The sequence below is a fragment of the Danio rerio genome, chromosome 4, assembly GCF_052040795.2.
Source record: "Danio rerio strain M-AB ecotype USA chromosome 4, GRCz13ab, whole genome shotgun sequence".
Classification (NCBI taxonomy): Eukaryota; Metazoa; Chordata; class Actinopteri; order Cypriniformes; family Danionidae; genus Danio; species Danio rerio.
In genome coordinates, this window is record NC_141024.2 from 64022963 (window position 1) to 64045000 (window position 22038).

The 22038-nt window shown below is 38.0% G+C and overlaps 2 protein-coding genes across 3 annotated transcripts in view; one reads left to right on the forward strand and one right to left on the reverse strand.

Moving 5' to 3' along the window:
- The window catches only part of LOC110439496 (uncharacterized), a 484284-nt gene that overhangs the window by 340469 nt on the left and 121777 nt on the right, over window positions 1-22038 (reverse strand). The gene's annotated exons all lie outside the window — the stretch shown is intronic.
- The window catches only part of si:dkey-51d8.1, a 32394-nt gene that overhangs the window by 6188 nt on the left and 4168 nt on the right, over window positions 1-22038 (forward strand). Inside the window, exons 7-10 of one of the 2 annotated variants that reach the window (NM_001423537.1) lie at window positions 9698-9871; window positions 12335-12508; window positions 17454-17627; window positions 20087-20260. In NM_001423537.1, coding sequence (NP_001410466.1) covers window positions 9698-9871; window positions 12335-12508; window positions 17454-17627; window positions 20087-20260 — 696 coding nt within the window. The remainder of the gene's footprint in view (window positions 1-9697; window positions 9872-12334; window positions 12509-17453; window positions 17628-20086; window positions 20261-22038) is intronic. The other variant, XM_088649668.1, reaches the window with a different exon arrangement.

A 22038-nucleotide genomic window follows, 5' to 3' on the forward strand; every position in this document is an offset into this window, starting at 1 on the left:
ACATCATAAAGGTAGTGCAGACTCCACGTAATCTACTGGATATAAATAATTTCAGCAGGTCGCACACCAGAAGCGTCGCTCGGCGTCGCGCAGCGCCATGCATTTTAAAATTCTAAACATAGGTTTCTATCAGGGTACACACCGGCGCCGCAAGTCGGCGGCTGTCGGCAGCGCCCAGCCACGACTCAGGACGCAGTTTATATTTCAGCTGCGCCACAGAACGCCATCTGATTAATTTCATGTTAAATATTATGCGAATGTGCACGTCTGGTGTGTAATACTTTATACTGGCATGTGCGCGCCGTGTCGCGGCCCTTCTGGTGTGCGACCTGCTTTAGGGTGCTTTCACACTAGCACTTTCAGTCCACACCTGGGTTTGTTTGACGTCATAGTACAGTACATTTAGCTAGTGTGTACATGTTTTATGAACTCGGATGCGCACCCGTGAACCGTACCCGAGTCCGCCTGAAAGAGGTGGTCTGGGGTACGGTTCATGCGAATTCTGGTACAGTTCACTTCTGATGTGAATGCAATCGTACCAAATAACGGAAGTGAACCGCCAACTGTACAACAAACTATCGTTGTCATAACATTCGTTCGTGTATGTGTGTGTCACGTTTCGTATCTTGGTGACAAGTGTGACTGAGACAGGGCAAACACAGTGATACTCAGTGATGTTTGCTTGTCTCCTCCAAAAACAGCTCCTGCAGACACTGTGTGATGTTCTGAATGTTTATAATAATGTTTGCGGCAGATAGACGCGAGTCGCTTACTGTATATCCAAAACCAAACGACTCAGTAAAAGCAGAATGACCATGATGTGAGTCGCTTGCTTGCATCACCGTCACTTAGAAATGGCCGTAAACAAAACTGCAGCTCGATGACGCAAGCGTACCTGGTTCAGAAGGAAAAAAGACAGCGTGAACACAAACCAACGGAGGAGGTGGCAAGGGCGGACAATCGAACTTTGGTACGGTCCAGGCAATTGAACCAAGTGTGAAAGCACCCTTGTTACAACCGGCTCACAGTTGCAACATTAGAGAGACAATACGGACCAGGTAAATTGAAAAGAGAAATGATTTATTAACAAAACGTATAATTAACAAAAGAATTTAAAGCAATCAAAGTCAGTATAGGTAAAAGTCAGTAGTGAAAAGCATGTGTATGGAAGTGTACTGAGCTCATGATCCAAACACAAAAATAAATCAAAAGCGCCAAGCAGAGACGTCCGGCTAATCGAGCTCTCTCAGACAGAATGCCGGACTCCTTATAAACCACACACAATGAGTCTCAGGTGGGATGACCCACCCACCAATCTGCAATCATCACGCAGAATCTGCAAATAACAAACACACATACAAACAGGTCCCACATGGGACCTAACATCTCCCCCCCTAAAAAAAGAAATATATAAATGCCACAAATACCAATAATTTCTCTTCAATGTTCAATCTATTTTTTCCCTATTTGGTTCTCTTTAAACATTAGTACTGCTTAAATTCTTAGGATGAAACGGTATAAAGTAAAGCTACAGTTTGGCATACTCCTGCCCCATCTCCTCTCCTCCAGGAAACCAGATCCTGAAAGCATTTAAGAAAAAGAAGAGACACAACAAGACTACCACCAAACAAGAAACTTACCCACTCAGTCACATCACTCAGAATGAGCTCGAGACAAACAGTCAGCAAACACATTGTCCGTACCCCTTATGTGTTTAATTAACAAATTGTAGGGTTGTAAAAACAAAACCCACCGCATCAATCTCTGACTGGGATTTTTCAGTGTATGTTGAAAAGTTAACGGATTATGATCTGAAAAAACAACAACTTGAGAACCACCTCCCAAATAAACTTCAAAATATTGGAGTGCACATATTAAAGCAAGTGTCTCTCTCAATAACAGAGTAGTTTACCTGATAGGAGTTAAATTTCCTTGAGAAATAACAAACTGGGTGGTCCACACCATCCAACCCAGTTTGCAAAAGAACTGCACCTGCCCCAATCTGACTCGCATCCACCTGAATCATAAATGGCTTGTCAAACTGCGGTGCAACAAGAACTGGATTTGAGGAAAGCAGAAGTTTAACATTGTTAAATGCTTGCTGGCAACCAGAGGACCAAACGAATGGAACAGACGCTTTTAATAGATTTGTTAATGGGGCTACTACAGAAGAAAAATTTGGGCAAAACCCTCGATAATAGCCCGCCATTCCCAAAAAACGCATTAAATCCTTTTTTGTAGATGGGATGGGGAACCCCTCAATTTTTCTGCACCTTCTCTTTCAAGGGACGCACGTAACCATGTCAGACTTCCCTTCCCAAATAGAACACAGTAGCCTTGGCAAACTCGCACTTTGCCAAATTTACTGTGAGTTTCGCCTCCAATAACCGCAAAAATAAAGCACGAACACGCTCTAGATGTTGTTCCCATGTATCGCTACAAACAACTACGTCGTCTAAATAGACTGCACAACCCGAAAGTCCTGACACAACCCGATTCATTAATCTTTGAAACGTTGCCGGAGCGTTTCGCAGTGATCTCTTGCACTCGAGGTGTTAACGAAATTTGATAATAACCCTTTAACAGGTCGAATTTACTTACGAATTTAGCAGCCCCTACTTGATCCACGCAGTCTTCGACTCTGGAAAGTGGAAAAGCATCAGATTTAGTGATCTCATTTATCTTTCGATAATCTGTACAAAATCGATATGAATTATCAGATTTTTTTACCAATAAACAAGGTGAAGCCCAACTAGAACAAGATGGTTTTGCCAAGTTATTATCAAGCAAATACTGAACTTCAGCCTCTAACGCCTGTTGCTTTACCCGTGGCGCTCGGTAAAAACGCTGACGAACAGGTGTTGCGTCACCAACATCCACATCATGTTCGATCAAATGGGTGCGAGATGGAACATCACCAAACAAATCTGGAAATTCGTGTATCAGCTTTATTAATTCTCCCTTCTGAGAAATATTTAGATGGCGCATTAAATTCTCTAAATTAAGAAGCGTCTCTGTATTGGATAACCTCGGTTGCAGCACACAATCAGTTGGAGCCTCATCTTCATCCATCTCCTGTACAATTTCATCTGTCTGAGAAACAGTTAACACAGCAGATGTTTTACAATCAGTCTGATCACGGGAATAATATGGTTTTAACAAATTTACGTGGCACAACTGCTCACTCTTCTTTCGATCTGGGGTTGAAATAAAATAATTTAACTAAGATATGCGGCGAGTAACTATATAAGGGCCTGAAAATTTAGCTCGGAAAGGTGAAGCAGGCAAAGGCAACAGCGCAAGCACCTGATCCCCAGGAGAAAACTCACGGACTTCAGAATTACGATCAAATAACTGCTTCATTTTTTCCTGTTTCTTCTCTAAATTCTCTCGCGCTGTCTGACCCGCAAGGACCAATCTCCTCCTAAACCCATTAACGTAGTCCAAAAGACTTCTTGGCGGCTCCTCCCCCTTTAAACAATCTTTTAACAGTGCTAACGGGCCCCGAATTTTATGTGCAAATACCAAATCATTTGGGCTGAAGCCTAAACTAGACTGGATTACTTCTCTAGCTGCCAAAAGAAGCCACGGTAATCCCTCCTCCCAGTGCGATCAATTCAGTGCAATACGCACGCAGCAAACTCTTTAATGACTGATGGAAACGTTCCAGCGCGCCCTGACTTTGGGGATGGTACGCACTTGACTGCTGATGACGCACTCGCAGTTGTTTTAAGATCTCAGCAAACATTTTAGAGGAAAAATTTGTTCCTTGATCACTTTGAATGATTCGCGGTATACCAAAAATGGCAATGAGCTGGGAGAGAGCTTTAACTACAGCTTTCGTAGTAATCTTTCGTAACGGAAACGCAGCAGGGTATCGGGTATTTTGACACATAACAGTCAATAAAAATTTGCTTCCCGATCTTGAAGGTGGTAAAGGTCCCACACAGTCAATTAATAAATGCTCAAAAGGCTGCGCCATCACTGGTATGGGACACAGCGGAGCAGGTTTAAGTGACTGATTGGGCTTTCCTGTCATTTGACATACATGGCACGTTTTAATGAATTTAGAGACATCCCTCTTTAACAAAGGTCAATAAAAATGTCGCAGTATTCGATTATAAGTTTTTTTTAACACCTAGATGACCTCCAATGGGACCATGCGCTACTTCTAGAACAGCCATGTGCATTTTTGTGGGCACCACAATCTGTACTACTAGCTCACCTCCACAAATCTCACTAGAAGACATCCATTTACGCAGTAACATCCCGTCTTGTAACAAATACCCAGCTGCTGCACTGTGCGCCTCTTCAGGGGGCAAAATAGCATCGAACAGTGGAGACAACGTAACATCCTTCTGCTGCGCAGCTATAAGCTCTGCACTAGAAAATGTAGGAAGAAGAGACAGACCAGGCAAATTACACTTTTTCAGAGGAGTTGCATTAAAATCGCCCTGCACAGATTCATCTAATTTTAATTTAGAACGAGTAACAGCACATGATGGAAAAACATGGGAATCCCCTGAAACAAAATCAGATACAGGCGGCGTAATGACAATGGGTAAAGGAGATGCGTCTGGCCACACGCGCTCTCCCGCTAGGTTGTTACCCAAGATCACGTCTACTCCACCCACTGGCAGTGATGGACGCACACCCATAGTGACCTCACCATTCACAAGCTCAGAACGCAGTACCACTCTGTGTAAAGGAACAGCCGTACAAGTAAGAGTGATGCCTTGCACCAGCACATTCTTCCCCAACCCAGACTCTGTGGAAAAAGGCAAAACAGAATTTAAAATTAAAGATTCAGAAGCTCCCATGTCATGCAAGATCTTAACAGGTACATTTTCACTCCGTCCCGGCAATGAAACGAATCCCTCTGTAACAAACGGAATATAACTCGGATTTAACTCAGGCCTTTTACATGATTCAACAAAAAACGAATCCCCTTCAAAACGAAGTTCAGGGTAAACAGTATCAGCAAGTAAAACAGATGAGCTATTTTGCGACTTTGAACCTTTATGCTTATTTTTTAGGACAGGGCATTCTTTTTTCCAATGCCCCTCCTCAAAACAATACCTGCACACAGAATCAGGAATGGGTCTTGATGGTACATGTAACATTTTCTCTGCTTTAAACTCAGGTTTTCGAATATTTGATCTCGGTTCATCAATAGGATAATTCCTACCCCTATTCATTCGATAAATCACTCACCCATCTTTTATGCGTGACCACAAAATCATCGGCTAACACGGCAGCCTCACTCGCAGTTGCTGGCTTATTCTCATTAATATAAGTGGCAATGTTTTCTGGAATAATATTCTTGAGCTGTTCAGTAAGGATCAATTCCCGCAACCCCTCAAAAGTGCGCACATTAGAGGTGGAACACCAGCGATCAAAATGTGTAGCCAATTCACGAAGGACTTCAACATGAGTTTGTCTGTCTTTTTTTTTTTAAGTACGAAAACGTATGCGATACGCCTCAGGAACTAATTCAAACGCTTTAAGAACTGCAGATTTTACCTTTTCATAATTTCAACGATCTTCCACTGAAAGCGCAGTATAAGCCTCTTGAGCTCTTCTCACAAGTACTGACTGCAACATAATTGTACGGTCAGCGCTTGGCCAACCTCGTTCATCAGCTACACTTTCAAATAAAGAAAAGAAAACTTCAGGATCTTTTTCATTAAATTTTCGTAGCAACTTTAAATTGCTTACCAAGTCACCTGCTCGATTTCGTTCCCCGACGCCGTCTGCTAAGGGTCTCCCATCAGCCATGATTTTTAATCGTTCCATTTGTAACTGGTAATCTCTAGCTTGTCGATCTAATTCTAATTTTTGATCATGTTTAAGTTTCTCATATTCGATTTCACGCTGTTTTACCAACTCCTCTGCCTGTAATCTCGCCAATTCAACCTCCTTTTCTTTTAGTTCTCGCTTGCGCTCCGTTGCCTGCTTGTACATTTCTTTTTCATGAGCCTGTCTCACCTCTAATAATTATTTTCGCTGTTCAAACGATAAATTACTCTCCGAAAAATCAAACTTACCCATTCCCTCATCAGCAGTCTCAGATAGCGGAATTAACACGCCACAATCAACTAATGCGCTCTTAATCAAAGCTCTCAATTCATTTTTTCGCAAACGCTTATCAATTCCCGGTAATTTATAGTTATCAACAACATCCCACAGCTGTTGCTTCGAACATAAATTTAACTTCTCCTCTGATGGAGAACTAACTAAATCTTCCAACGAAATCATGCCAAAGAATAAACTTACCCAAATGCAGTACTAATAAATAATTACGACTTACATCTAAACTTCGGACATAAGCAATCGGCTCATAATCAAATATCCCCCTAACTAACCCACATTTCCCACTAACTAAACTTAATTAACTCTTCTGTGTTTTCCCAAGAGTCAAGCCTCTTTAAGCAGCTAATACCGCTGGTGCACAGCTGAACTGTCAGCTCAGAAATGCAACCACGGCCGTGCACTTAACCCAGGAAAACACCAAAAAAAAAAAAAAACAATAACCTTTCCGGGGATTTACAAAACATATTGGCTGTTTCTCAATATGCGTTCTTCAGCGGTCTTGCGTCCTCGTGTTCACGTGCAACGTCATCATCAGCTGCCTAAGTTCAGTTCCAATACTCAAGACCGCAAGTACGGAGGACGCGTGAAACTTCCCTGATGTGTTCTTGATATCGAGGACGCACCGATGCAGACTTCAGCAGCGAGCTCGCTCTGGAAGTCCCAGAAGTCATTGCGACTGGAGGTGGGAAGCGCTGCATTTTATTTCGATTTATTATTAAAGATCAGAGATATCACTTATTTACCTCAGGAGTTACCTAAATGAAACGGTGAAAGTAAACATTAACATGAACATCTTAATAAAGGAATAAACACATTAAGGGTGTTTGTTTGATGAAATTCGTATTAAAATTTGTTTTATTTATGTTGTGTTGAGTATATTTATAATGTTTTTATGCAAAGTATATATTTTGAAGAGGGGGGAAACAATAAATCGTTGTATGAATTCTGTAATGTTTAAATAATTTCCATTTAAAACGCGTGAAGGTCACATGACCATCAGGAAGAACGCAGCATCCCATTTCTCAAAGGATGCGTTCTCTGCCCTCGCGGTCTCCTGAGTTCGTTCTTCCGAGGACACCTTGCAAGACCGGTCTCCACAAGAACGCAAGTCCATTTTCTGCGTTCTTGGAATTGAGAAACAGCCATTATGAGCCGAACTTACCTGTCCGAAGCCAAACGAACGCTCTGCTCTGCCAAAACATGCACCTGATTCTCCTTAACAATTACCGGTCCGCATGCCTCTCAATAAGACGAGCCCCCATATGTTACAACCGGCTCAAAGTTGCAACATTAGAGAGACAATATGGACCAGGTAAATTGAAAAGAGAAATGATTTATTAACAAAACGTATAATTAACAAAAGTATTTAAAGCAATCAAAGTCAGTAAGGTGAAAGTCAGTAGTGAAAAGCATGTGTATGGAAGTGTACTGAGCTCATGATCCAAACACAAAAATAAATCAAAAGCGCCAAGCAGAGACGTCCGGCTAATCGAGCTCTCTCAGACAGAATGCCGGACTCCTTATAAACCACAGACGATGAGTCTCAGGTGGGATGACCCACCCACCAATCTGCAATCATCACGCAGAATCTGCAAATAACAAACACACATACAAACAGGTCCCACATGGGACCTAACAACCCTTAATGGAGAGTAAATGTTTAGGAGAACTATCTCATAAGAAACAGCCAGTAAATTACATTGTCTATTAACGGAAATTGCACAAAAGTCAGCTATAAAATGAAACAGCACCCCAAAAGTCCTTTCTAGTGAGAGTTAAATGATCACACTGATGTTTTTTTTTTTTTTTTTTTTTTTCCAGTCTAAAATGAATGAGTCCGCTCTGATTGGTCAGCTAATGTATTGTGCTGTGATTTGTCAATCGATTTCACGTCACCAGGAAAAGTGTCACGGCTCTACAAGCACGCGCTTTTGTGCTATCAGTCAGAGTAGCTGTTAGCCGTATCAGTGTGAGCCTGAATCAGACAGAAAATGATGCAGAGGACACAGCTGAAGCTCACGCCTGCTCTCTAAAATATCATCTGACAAGTGTCCTTCACATATATTCAGAATAAGCATGTGTGAGTCATATGAAACATTCTCATATCTTTTGCAGCATTGATTGGGCGGGTTTCATTAGCTTTTGGGCTGGAATCAGTCAGCTCCATCTGGCAACACTGATCTTTTGTGAGTTTGTTATCTGAGATGAAGGATGAATTTTAAAAAAACCTGTGTTAGGAGTTTAATAAAGGGTTGGGCTATTGGAACATCTGAATGAAGCCATTTAATTGTGTTTTATAGACATTAAAACTATTAAATGCTAAACTCAGCAGATGTACTCACTAATTAGTGAAGTTAAACCAGTCACTACAGTCAGATGTGCTTCTGTGATATATAGAATAACAGGTGAACAGCTGTAACTCATGTTAAGGGTATATTTTAATTGAGATCTATTTTATAAAATGGATATTTCTATAATACTGGTGAAAAGTGTTTAATTGCATATTTATACATAGAGAAAGATGCTATGTGCATTTATTGAATTAATTATTTTCGTTTGCCATGTCTGCGTCATGACGTCACCGCGCGCTTCAGTGGGTGACGCGGCCGTGATGTGCTTTATTCATAGTAAAGACACCATTGAAGAAGCCATCTCTGGACCGCTCTCTTTTTCACCTTTTTTTTCTTTATCTTTATAAACTTCTTTACAGGTAAATGTTAATTAAGATGCACGTAACATTTTTTTCGTTTATGTATAAACACTGTGTAGGGTGATATTAATGATTGATGGGTTGAATGCAGAATTGCAGATCGTTTTTTTCGACTTGAGTGTCACGAGGGTAGCATATCTGGAACACGTTAATATGAGTGCCTTGCGATTAGCGTGTTAGCCGCTACACGTGACCAAATACCAGTACTGTATGCCAACACAGTTTGTGTGTTTAAAATTGTAATGTTGTTACATGTTTGTAAGTTCTTCTAAACAGATACGTGTAGATAATTGATGTATACAGTGCCTGAGTTATACATAATGGTTAAACAAATGAACCCTGTTGATGCCTTTTCTTTCTAATGAAGTATATCAGATACTGGATATTTAGCAGTTTGCAGGGTTTAACATGTTGACATCCTAGATTTAATGTCATGACAATGTTATATATATATATATATATATATATATATATATATATATATATATATATATATATATATATATATATATATATATATATATATTTGGAGTTTATGTGTGCATTTTTAATAGCCTTTTCAATTTATGAGAATGTGTGCTTGTTGAACTGCATAGAAAGAGAGAGAGATTAGCAAATAACTATTTGATAATATTTACGTATTTCCTTTATTCTGAATTAGTGTGTGTGAACTCATTCATGTCTACATTTAGTGATCACAGGAAAGCAATAGCACTGTTGTGTTGAGTTTTTGTTATAGTCTTATGCTTTAAAAATTCATTCATAGTAAAGACACCATTGAAGAAGCCATCTCTGCATCGCTCTCTTTTTCACTTTTTTTCTTTATCTTTATAAACTTCTTTACAGGAGTATTAGGAGTATCTTTACAACATATTGTGTTTGTCCTCTACACAGGCTACAGGGCTGTTATCTTACTGTTCGGTCCTGTGAGAGTTTGTCTTCAGCTCTACAATCCTCAAACTGTGTGCTGAGAGAGCTGGACCTGAGTAACAATGACCTGCAGGATTCAGGAGTGAAGCTTCTCTCTGATGGACTGAAGAGTCAACACTGTAAACTGGAGACACTGAGGTAAATGATTCTCCACTCTACAATAACTACAGTCAGGCAGTTTCATATTGTGTTACCAAATTTGGAGCCCCTTTCAGGTAAATTGGCAGAAGAATAATAAAAAAAAATTGCAGGGATGTGATTTTATTCGTTTCTGCACATTGATAATGATTATATGATTATATCTATGTGTTGACTCTGAATAAAAAAGACAAATCTATTTAAATGTAAGCTATCGGTGATACTTGTGGATCCAGGCTGTCTGTAGAACGAGTTTTCTCCACTGCGTCTGTCATGGGTCAGCTGTGATCAGCGCAGTCATCAGCGTCATCATCTCTGTAGAGGAACACAATGACCAATCACAGGTGTTTAAGAACTCGCTCAACAGTGCTCAAAAAGCAAACAGGATTAATAATTCAATGTCAAGTCAAGACAATGTTTATTTATAAAGCGCTTTTAAAGACAACAAGTGTATACCAAAGTGTTGAACAAGGGTGCACCATATAAACAAAGGACAAATTAAGGACACAAGACCTCACACAAGAAGACAAGACTATTGACGAACTCCAACATAACACTGTATGACAACACTTCAGATGACTGATCTAGAGCCTGCAGCTAATCAATCTGACAGATTCTGGAGCACATTACAGCTCTAAAGAGCATTCTAAATGATGAATGATCTTATACAAAACAAATACATTTATAGAGATACTATATAAGTATATCATTTCACTCACCTGGGAAACGGAGGCCACATGAACGGTTAGTGAAGTGCACACAGCATGCCATATCATCTGATTCTTGTAGGAGACAATTCCAAAAGACAACTGACTGTGTAAAGCCGCTTAAACAACACAAAAATACATCGAGTTCAGCGGCTAATCAGCCGGAATCAGCTGAGGTGAGGAGACAGCGACCAGCGAGACCTAGCTGTCACTCAAGTGGCCATGCCCTTAATTATGCAGACTTAATATAAAGGATAATAAATAAATAAAAAAAAACAGATGAGTCATAAGAAACATCACCCCCCTCACAGTTATCATGAAGGCTAATATTAGCCATATGAACCAAAACACATTTATTCTGCTGTAAAGTTGGCCATTTTAACAGTGGGCTCAATAGAAATCTGCTCTTTAAGGAGCCATGAGTAGCGGGGTTACCATGAATTGCAGTTTCAGGTACTTCTGTGTTAGCTTCATGAGGGAGAGTGGGAGATTACTGCTTGCTCATTGCTCTACTTATTTACTCAGTGCTTTAGCTGAGCACCGTGCACTGTAGCACCAACTATAACAGTAAATCAACACTGCTGTAAACTATTGCTGTACACTGACATTGCAAAGAGGATTTTAACTATTTTAAGCCCTTTTAAAGATTTAATGGCTTTAAACTGTTCACCAGACTGGTCAAAAATACTAGTATTTTACCTTGTTAATAAAGGCTTTGCTGAATAATTGCAATCCTGCATTTTCAGATGGATACTGTTCTTACATGTGTGGTTTCTGTGTGGAGTTTACATGTTCTCTGTGTTTTCGTTATTTATTTTCTTTATTTCTGTTATATATGCATCTGTTTCACTTTATTTTGAAAAGTGCTTTGAGATGCAACTTTTAAAGATGCTACAGAAAATTATTGTTATCAGTTTGTTTGTTTATTAAAATAATAATAAACAAAAACTATTTTAAAAAGTATTTCCCTGTGTATGTATATATATATATATATATATCAACATTATTTATAAAGACAGACAGGCCTACAGAATTATTATTAGAGTGTATGAACGTGAATAGCAGCTGATGTTTTTGATAACGGCCACAAAACTTGATGCTGAACGCTGTGAGTTTGTGTCAGGATGATGAGACATGAGCCGACTTTATGAGCAATGTTGTACAGTATTACAGGCCGTGATGCTGCTTGGCTACTTTCAGAAAATTGGCAACAAACATTTAACATACAAATTGTAAATGTAGGTTAGTTTATAATATTGTATCAATAGTATGAGAGGACTAGTTACCTACCTATCTCACTCACTATCCTTCATCTTAGTCCCTGATTTATCAGGGGTAGCCACAGCAGAATGAACCGCCAATTATTCCAGCATATGTTTTACACAGCAGACACCCTTCCGGCTGCAACCAAGTACTAGGAAACACACATTCACACACACACTTATACACTACTGCCTATTTAGTTACCCATTATTCACCTACACTGCATGTCTTTGGACCGGTTGAAATGGCTACTTTTTACTTTTTTACTTTTGTACATGTTTGAGACAGTACTTCTTTACTTTTAATCAATATACAAAAGTATAGTCAGTTCTTCTACTTTTACCAGAGTCGTTTTAAACTTGAGTATCTGTACTACTACTTAAGTAACGGATGTGTGTACTTTTGCCATCTCTGCTACAGTCAGATGTCCTCAGACTATTAAACACACCAGATAAACAATATTCAATCAATATTGTGTTTGTCCTCTACACAGACTACAGAGCTGTAATCTCACTGTTCAGTGCTGTGAGAGTTTGTCTTCAGCTCTACAATCCTCAAACTGTGTGCTGAGAGAGCTGGACCTGAGTATCAATGACCTGCAGGATTCAGGAGTGAAGCTTCTCTCTGATGGACTGAAGAGTCAACACTGTAAACTGGAGACACTGAGGTAAATGATTCTCCACTCTACAATAACTACAGTCAGACAGTTTCATATTGTGTTACCAAATTTGGAGCCCCTTTCAGGTAAATTGGCAGAAGAATAATAAAAAAAAATTGCAGGGATGTGATTTTATTCGTTTCTGCACATTGATAATGATTATATGATTATATCTATGTGTTGACTCTGAATAAAAAAGACAAATCTATTTAAATGTAAGCTATCGGTGATACTTGTGGATCCAGGCTGTCTGTAGAACGAGTTTTCTCCACTGCGTCTGTCATGGGTCAGCTGTGATCAGCGCAGTCATCAGCGTCATCATCTCTGTAGAGGAACACAATGACCAATCACAGGTGTTTAAGAACTCGCTCAACAGTGCTCAAAAAGCAAACAGGATTAATAATTCAATGTCAAGTCAAGACAATGTTTATTTATAAAGCGCTTTTAAAGACAACAAGTGTATACCAAAGTGTTGAACAAGGGTGCACCATATAAACAAAGGACAAATTAAGGACACAAGACCTCACACAAGAAGACAAGACTATTGACGAACTCCAACATAACACTGTATGACAACACTTCAGATGACTGATCTAGAGCCTGCAGCTAATCAATCTGACAGATTCTGGAGCACATTACAGCTCTAAAGAGCATTCTAAATGATGAATGATCTTATACAAAACAAATACATTTATAGAGATACTATATAAGTATATCATTTCACTCACCTGGGAAACGGAGGCCACATGAACGGTTAGTGAAGTGCACACAGCATGCCATATCATCTGATTCTTGTAGGAGACAATTCCAAAAGACAACTGACTGTGTAAAGCCGCTTAAACAACACAAAAATACATCGAGTTCAGCGGCTAATCAGCCGGAATCAGCTGAGGTGAGGAGACAGCGACCAGCGAGACCTAGCTGTCACTCAAGTGGCCATGCCCTTAATTATGCAGACTTAATATAAAGGATAATAAATAAATAAAAAAAAACAGATGAGTCATAAGAAACATCACCCCCCTCACAGTTATCATGAAGGCTAATATTAGCCATATGAACCAAAACACATTTATTCTGCTGTAAAGTTGGCCATTTTAACAGTGGGCTCAATAGAAATCTGCTCTTTAAGGAGCCATGAGTAGCGGGGTTACCATGAATTGCAGTTTCAGGTACTTCTGTGTTAGCTTCATGAGGGAGAGTGGGAGATTACTGCTTGCTCATTGCTCTACTTATTTACTCAGTGCTTTAGCTGAGCACCGTGCACTGTAGCACCAACTATAACAGTAAATCAACACTGCTGTAAACTATTGCTGTACACTGACATTGCAAAGAGGATTTTAACTATTTTAAGCCCTTTTAAAGATTTAATGGCTTTAAACTGTTCACCAGACTGGTCAAAAATACTAGTATTTTACCTTGTTAATAAAGGCTTTGCTGAATAATTGCAATCCTGCATTTTCAGATGGATACTGTTCTTACATGTGTGGTTTCTGTGTGGAGTTTACATGTTCTCTGTGTTTTCGTTATTTATTTTCTTTATTTCTGTTATATATGCATCTGTTTCACTTTATTTTGAAAAGTGCTTTGAGATGCAACTTTTAAAGATGCTACAGAAAATTATTGTTATCAGTTTGTTTGTTTATTAAAATAATAATAAACAAAAACTATTTTAAAAAGTATTTCCCTGTGTATGTATATATATATATATATCAACATTATTTATAAAGACAGACAGGCCTACAGAATTATTATTAGAGTGTATGAACGTGAATAGCAGCTGATGTTTTTGATCTAACGGCCACAAAACTTGATGCTGAACACTGTGAGTTTGTGTCAGGATGATGAGACATGAGCCGACTTTATGAGCAATGTTGTACAGTATTACAGGCCGTGATGCTGCTTGGCTACTTTCAGAAAATTGGCAACAAACATTTAACATACAAATTGTAAATGTAGGTTAGTTTATAATATTGTATCAATAGTATGAGAGGACTAGTTACCTACCTATCTCACTCACTATCCTTCATCTTAGTCCCTGATTTATCAGGGGTAGCCACAGCAGAATGAACCGCCAATTATTCCAGCATATGTTTTACACAGCAGACACCCTTCCGGCTGCAACCAAGTACTACACTGTAAAAAATTGCTGTTAAAAAACGGTCAGATTCTATGGTAAAATAATGTTTTTTCACTAAAACAGTAATATTCTGTTAAAAACAGTGCTTTCTGGGTAACATTTTTGTTTTCGAGAAAGTAACCAACTGCAGAAAACTGTGAGCGAACAGAGTTCAGATTCGATGTTTTGAAATCTGTGTTTGAAATTACACTTTGTGTCCTTGTTCACTATTTCATACACTAGTTAACTAATATAGTTCACCTGACAGTTTTAATGAACACTAATGAGTGAATTCAGACACTGATGAACACCTGCTGTTAATAATTACAATTACTGAAGAAAATAAACAAGAAATACAAACAGTGACTTAAGTTACAGCATTAAATAAAATCAAATAAAATAAAACAGCTTCAGTCTCAGCAGAGGATCATTAAACAACTCCACAAACAACAGCAGACACACACTTATTACTGACTGATTTGACTTCCATACTATTCTCATTGAGATCCAACAGAAATTAAGGTGTTTTTTGTGTCACCGTAGTGGAGTGAGGGGCTGATTTAGTTGGGCTCTTCACCCTTGAACTCATTTAAGAAGACTTTCCAACTGCTTGAATACGGAGTTTACAAAACGTTTGTACTATAGCAATAAAGTTGGGAAGTCAATAAATAGAGAAATCTATTTATCTGAAATTAGTTCTGATAAATGTTTTGGTATAAATCTGGAAGAAGGGCTTCATTCAATAGATTTTATGCTAGTTGCAGATATTAATTTAATTAATGAGAAGTGGAAAAAGAAAAGATACCTCTGTAATTACTTAACAGTTAGGAAATAACATACAAAAATAGTTTAGTTATAAAAAATACACACTCAGACCTCATGAATCTGACCTTGTATCTCAACAATGGTAACATCTCAAATGTTTCATGCTGCAATGCATGCTGGGAGTGGCACTGTACAACTATCCCAGCATGCATTGCAGTATAAATAAATGTTGTATAATGGTCTAACAGTTTTCTTTATTTGTGTTTGATTCTGCTGTTGTTTATGTTTAGACTTTCAGTTGCCTGTTTGTGAGTTAAACAGTTATTTTGTTAAATTTGTTGTTACCATTATTGAGGTTCATATGCTGATTATTGATGTCTCTTTGAGTGCAATTTCACCATAGAGCAGTGTTATTGTCCAAGATATTCTTAAAAACTTCCAGAAATCATTGCCATATATATATATACATATAATGTAAAACAATAAATATAACATTGAATAGGAGCAGTAAATTTTATTACACGAAATGAGAACAGACTCTACTATTTAATAGCAACATGAACATCACCAGATCTTATTTAGGTTTTTGGCTGGCTTGCCACAACAAAGGAGCTTTTCAAACAAAGTTCTTAACAATTGCAGCAACCACGATATATAAATGTTAAAAATGACAGGGCTAAGAGCCCAACTAAAGCAAACTCTGTTCTCCATGATGGTGACGTAAAACTTTAACTTTTTCTCAAGAAGAACTTTAGTAGATGTTATACAAAAATACATGTATTAAGTAATAAGTGTAGCTGGTGATGATGTTTGTAGAGTTGTTTAATCATCCGCTGATCATTTAAATGATTTAATCATTTGTTGTTCTTCAGGTTATTTCATTATAAAGCTGTGACTAAAGTTTTGTATGTTCTGTTCTTGTTTTTTCCCTTCAGTATTTCTTCATTTGTTCATTGTTAATCCTCAATTATCATTTAATTAGTCAGTTAATTAATGAATTTACTTCAGCTTTGCTCCATGTTTCTTGAACACTCAGTAGTGTGGACACTTCAATTAAAACTGAAGTATATGCTCTGGGGTTTAAAGGGTTAAAGGTGTGAGAGGTAAAAACACTGTGTAAAAATGTATTTTAACAGTAATATACTGTTAATTTAAACTATGGAAGTAGACTGTTAAAAAACAGTATATTGCTGGCAACCACAGCTGCCAGTAGATTACTGTTAAATCAAGGAAAAAACAGTATTTTACTGTAAAACCTGAAGCTAATTTGTTCTGTCTGTCACCGTTGTGGAGTAGAGTAGAGCCAGTGCATGAGTTAAAGATGAACAATGAACTGCTGATGTTATTCTGCATGTTTCTCTATTTAAAGATAGCGGCTGTTTAGTTGCTGATGCAGTCAGAATCTCTCTGGTGACTCCAGATTTACATGTATGTGTGCTGTTGTGAAAAATAAGACATTAGAGTTAAACAAAACTTTTCTAATTAACTAAAATAAGTTATCATTATAAGTATGCTTCTAAGCATATATAGCACAATACTTCATAAACTCATTCAGCAGTTGACCAAGTTGAGGCAGATGCTTTCAGTGAGCAAAATGAGTTCACTTGAGTATTGTGTAAATCAATGTAGTCCATGTATTTTTACAGCAACATACTGTAAAATAACAGTACATTGCTGGCAACTGCAGCTGCCAGTATTTTACTGTTTTTTAACGGGACAATTTTTAACAGTGTAGGAAACACACATTCACACACACACTTATACACTACTGCCTATTTAGTTACCCATTATTCACCTACACTGCATGTCTTTGGACCGGTTGAAATGGCTACTTTTTACTTTTTTACTTTTGTACATGTTTGAGACAGTACTTCTTTACTTTTAATCAATATACAAAAGTATAGTCAGTTCTTCTACTTTTACCAGAGTCGTTTTAAACTTGAGTATCTGTACTACTACTTAAGTAACGGATGTGTGTACTTTTGCCATCTCTGCTACAGTCAGATGTCCTCAGACTATTAAACACACCAGATAAACAATATTCAATCAATATTGTGTTTGTCCTCTACACAGACTACAGAGCTGTAATCTCACTGTTCAGTGCTGTGAGAGTTTGTCTTCAGCTCTACAATCCTCAAACTGTGTGCTGAGAGAGCTGGACCTGAGTATCAATGACCTGCAGGATTCAGGAGTGAAGCTTCTCTCTGATGGACTGAAGAGTCAACACTGTAAACTGGAGACACTGAGGTAAATGATTCTCCACTCTACAATAACTACAGTCAGACAGTTTCATATTGTGTTACCAAATTTGGAGCCCCTTTCAGGTAAATTGGCAGAAGAATAATAAAAAAAAAGTGCAGGGATGTGATTTTATTCGTTTCTGCACATTGATAATGATTATATGATTATATCTATGTGTTGACTCTGAATAAAAAAGACAAATCTATTTAAATGTAAGCTATCGGTGATACTTGTGGATCCAGGCTGTCTGTAGAACGAGTTTTCTCCACTGCGTCTGTCATGGGTCAGCTGTGATCAGCGCAGTCATCAGCGTCATCATCTCTGTAGAGGAACACAATGACCAATCACAGGTGTTTAAGAACTCGCTCAACAGTGCTCAAAAAGCAAACAGGATTAATAATTCAATGTCAAGTCAAGACAATGTTTATTTATAAAGCGCTTTTAAAGACAACAAGTGTATACCAAAGTGTTGAACAAGGGTGCACCATATAAACAAAGGACAAATTAAGGACACAAGACCTCACACAAGAAGACAAGACTATTGACGAACTCCAACATAACACTGTATGACAACACTTCAGATGACTGATCTAGAGCCTGCAGCTAATCAATCTGACAGATTCTGGAGCACATTACAGCTCTAAAGAGCATTCTAAATGATGAATGATCTTATACAAAACAAATACATTTATAGAGATACTATATAAGTATATCATTTCACTCACCTGGGAAACGGAGGCCACATGAACGGTTAGTGAAGTGCACACAGCATGCCATATCATCTGATTCTTGTAGGAGACAATTCCAAAAGACAACTGACTGTGTAAAGCCGCTTAAACAACACAAAAATACATCGAGTTCAGCGGCTAATCAGCCGGAATCAGCTGAGGTGAGGAGACAGCGACCAGCGAGACCTAGCTGTCACTCAAGTGGCCATGCCCTTAATTATGCAGACTTAATATAAAGGATAATAAATAAATAAAAAAAAACAGATGAGTCATAAGAAACATCACCCCCCTCACAGTTATCATGAAGGCTAATATTAGCCATATGAACCAAAACACATTTATTCTGCTGTAAAGTTGGCCATTTTAACAGTGGGCTCAATAGAAATCTGCTCTTTAAGGAGCCATGAGTAGCGGGGTTACCATGAATTGCAGTTTCAGGTACTTCTGTGTTAGCTTCATGAGGGAGAGTGGGAGATTACTGCTTGCTCATTGCTCTACTTATTTACTCAGTGCTTTAGCTGAGCACCGTGCACTGTAGCACCAACTATAACAGTAAATCAACACTGCTGTAAACTATTGCTGTACACTGACATTGCAAAGAGGATTTTAACTATTTTAAGCCCTTTTAAAGATTTAATGGCTTTAAACTGTTCACCAGACTGGTCAAAAATACTAGTATTTTACCTTGTTAATAAAGGCTTTGCTGAATAATTGCAATCCTGCATTTTCAGATGGATACTGTTCTTACATGTGTGGTTTCTGTGTGGAGTTTACATGTTCTCTGTGTTTTCGTTATTTATTTTCTTTATTTCTGTTATATATGCATCTGTTTCACTTTATTTTGAAAAGTGCTTTGAGATGCAACTTTTAAAGATGCTACAGAAAATTATTGTTATCAGTTTGTTTGTTTATTAAAATAATAATAAACAAAAACTATTTTAAAAAGTATTTCCCTGTGTATGTATATATATATATATATCAACATTATTTATAAAGACAGACAGGCCTACAGAATTATTATTAGAGTGTATGAACGTGAATAGCAGCTGATGTTTTTGATAACGGCCACAAAACTTGATGCTGAACGCTGTGAGTTTGTGTCAGGATGATGAGACATGAGCCGACTTTATGAGCAATGTTGTACAGTATTACAGGCCGTGATGCTGCTTGGCTACTTTCAGAAAATTGGCAACAAACATTTAACATACAAATTGTAAATGTAGGTTAGTTTATAATATTGTATCAATAGTATGAGAGGACTAGTTACCTACCTATCTCACTCACTATCCTTCATCTTAGTCCCTGATTTATCAGGGGTAGCCACAGCAGAATGAACCGCCAATTATTCCAGCATATGTTTTACACAGCAGACACCCTTCCGGCTGCAACCAAGTACTAGGAAACACACATTCACACACACACTTATACACTACTGCCTATTTAGTTACCCATTATTCACCTACACTGCATGTCTTTGGACCGGTTGAAATGGCTACTTTTTACTTTTTTACTTTTGTACATGTTTGAGACAGTACTTCTTTACGTTTAATCAATATACAAAAGTATAGTCAGTTCTTCTACTTTTACCAGAGTCGTTTTAAACTTGAGTATCTGTACTACTACTTAAGTAACGGATGTGTGTACTTTTGCCATCTCTGCTACAGTCAGATGTCCTCAGACTATTAAACACACCAGATAAACAATATTCAATCAATATTGTGTTTGTCCTCTACACAGACTACAGAGCTGTAATCTCACTGTTCAGTGCTGTGAGAGTTTGTCTTCAGCTCTACAATCCTCAAACTGTGTGCTGAGAGAGCTGGACCTGAGTATCAATGACCTGCAGGATTCAGGAGTGAAGCTTCTCTCTGATGGACTGAAGAGTCAACACTGTAAACTGGAGACACTGAGGTAAATGATTCTCCACTCTACAATAACTACAGTCAGACAGTAAAATAAATAATGATGCACATGCTTGTGTTTTAGAAATAAATATTATGTGTGGTTAGTAGGTTTTGGAGAAAACTAAGTGGGATTTCACATCTGTAGATCGCTTTATTTAGTCTGGACCAAGGGCAATAAATGATGCATTGTTGTATTTTCTGTCGTCTTTGGGTTGTTTTCACTCCACACTGCTGGCTTTGGTCTGAACCAGTTGAAACAAATCAAAATGCAGTCATCTGACAAAATCCACATCTCTCATTGGCCAGATGTTGTTGAACATGTTTCCTGAACTACTTATTGATTGGTTAGAATTTATGTGCGGGAAAATGCCAGTGAACTCCCGCAGGTAAACAAAACCGGCAGAGACAAAATGTGGTTTTTACTCTGGAGGGGCGACTGCGCTGACTGATTGTATTCCTGCTTTAGACAAACTATACATTTCTAGAATGAAGCGCGGCTGCGGCTGGAAAACAGTGTTTAATGCATCGCTCGTCACTTCAGGAGGAGGCATGAATTAATTCAGTTTAACTGCGACATGCTCATCTTGCGGAAATATTACCAACGATAATTACCAACAAAACTGGCCAACATGTGTTTTATTTGTATTCAGCACAAACTGAGCTACAATAATATGTGGAAAATATTGATGCACACGCTTGTGTTTTAGAAATAAATATATTGTGTGGTTAGTAGGTTTTAGAGAAAAAATGTAGCTGAAATAAGATCCATAAACCAGACTGAATGTGCCTGAACAAGAGTTTAGAGTAAGCAGTCTTGTAGACTAGAATATTTACTGCACAATTATGTAAAATTATTCTGTTCTCTCATTTAGAGAAAACATTACAATGATCTACATTTTGTTAAGTTTGTTTTGGGTGATCTCAGCTGTATGTGTGAGTGACAATGCTCATGAATAATTCACACCTGAGAGAGAACAGACACTCCCCCACTCACCCATCAAGGGCAGTGTACAGCAATGTCCATCTGCAGAAGCTAGCCCAAACTCAATGCTTGTTGTGTTACTGCTGTGTGACCATGTAAACACTCTGGGTGAACAATATACAGTGCTCAGCATATATAAGTACACCCCTCACTAATCTCTCTTTTACATTCATATTTTAATAGGAAGCTCTACAATATTATATTTGTGCATATTCAATAGATTAGCCAAATCTGGAGCTCATCTAACAAAATAACTCATGATAACGGTGTAAAAACTAGTACAGACAAATTTATGTGTTATAGAAAAATATTAAATACAAAATTAAACAGAGGAAAAATCAAGAGAAGCAAAACAATAAAAAAAAAAATAGCTGGAATTTTTGGATTTTGCAATATTCTTTTTTGCACTATTTAGCTTGAGTTTTATTGTGTTATCTTACAATTTCTGAATATGTTTGGTGACTAAAATATGATGTTCATAAATAAATCAGTTTAATAAATGTGTTCTGTTTAAATGCAGCAGAATACACTGCCTATATTGACTGAGAAATGGAGGAAAGTCTTGATTTTCAGAATGGGCTGTCCTCCATTATGCTGAGTGCTGTATGTGACTTATACAGCCGCACATATAATATATATTTGAAATGGTGTAAAACGTGTTCGCCAAACTCTCTTGTGCATTAATCCAGCATTTAATAATCATTTCTGAATGAGTCTGAGACACTGAAGTAGAGGAATGACAAACACTTTAAACACAAGAATAAATCAGATTTAAACATGAAAAACAATTAATGTAAATCTAA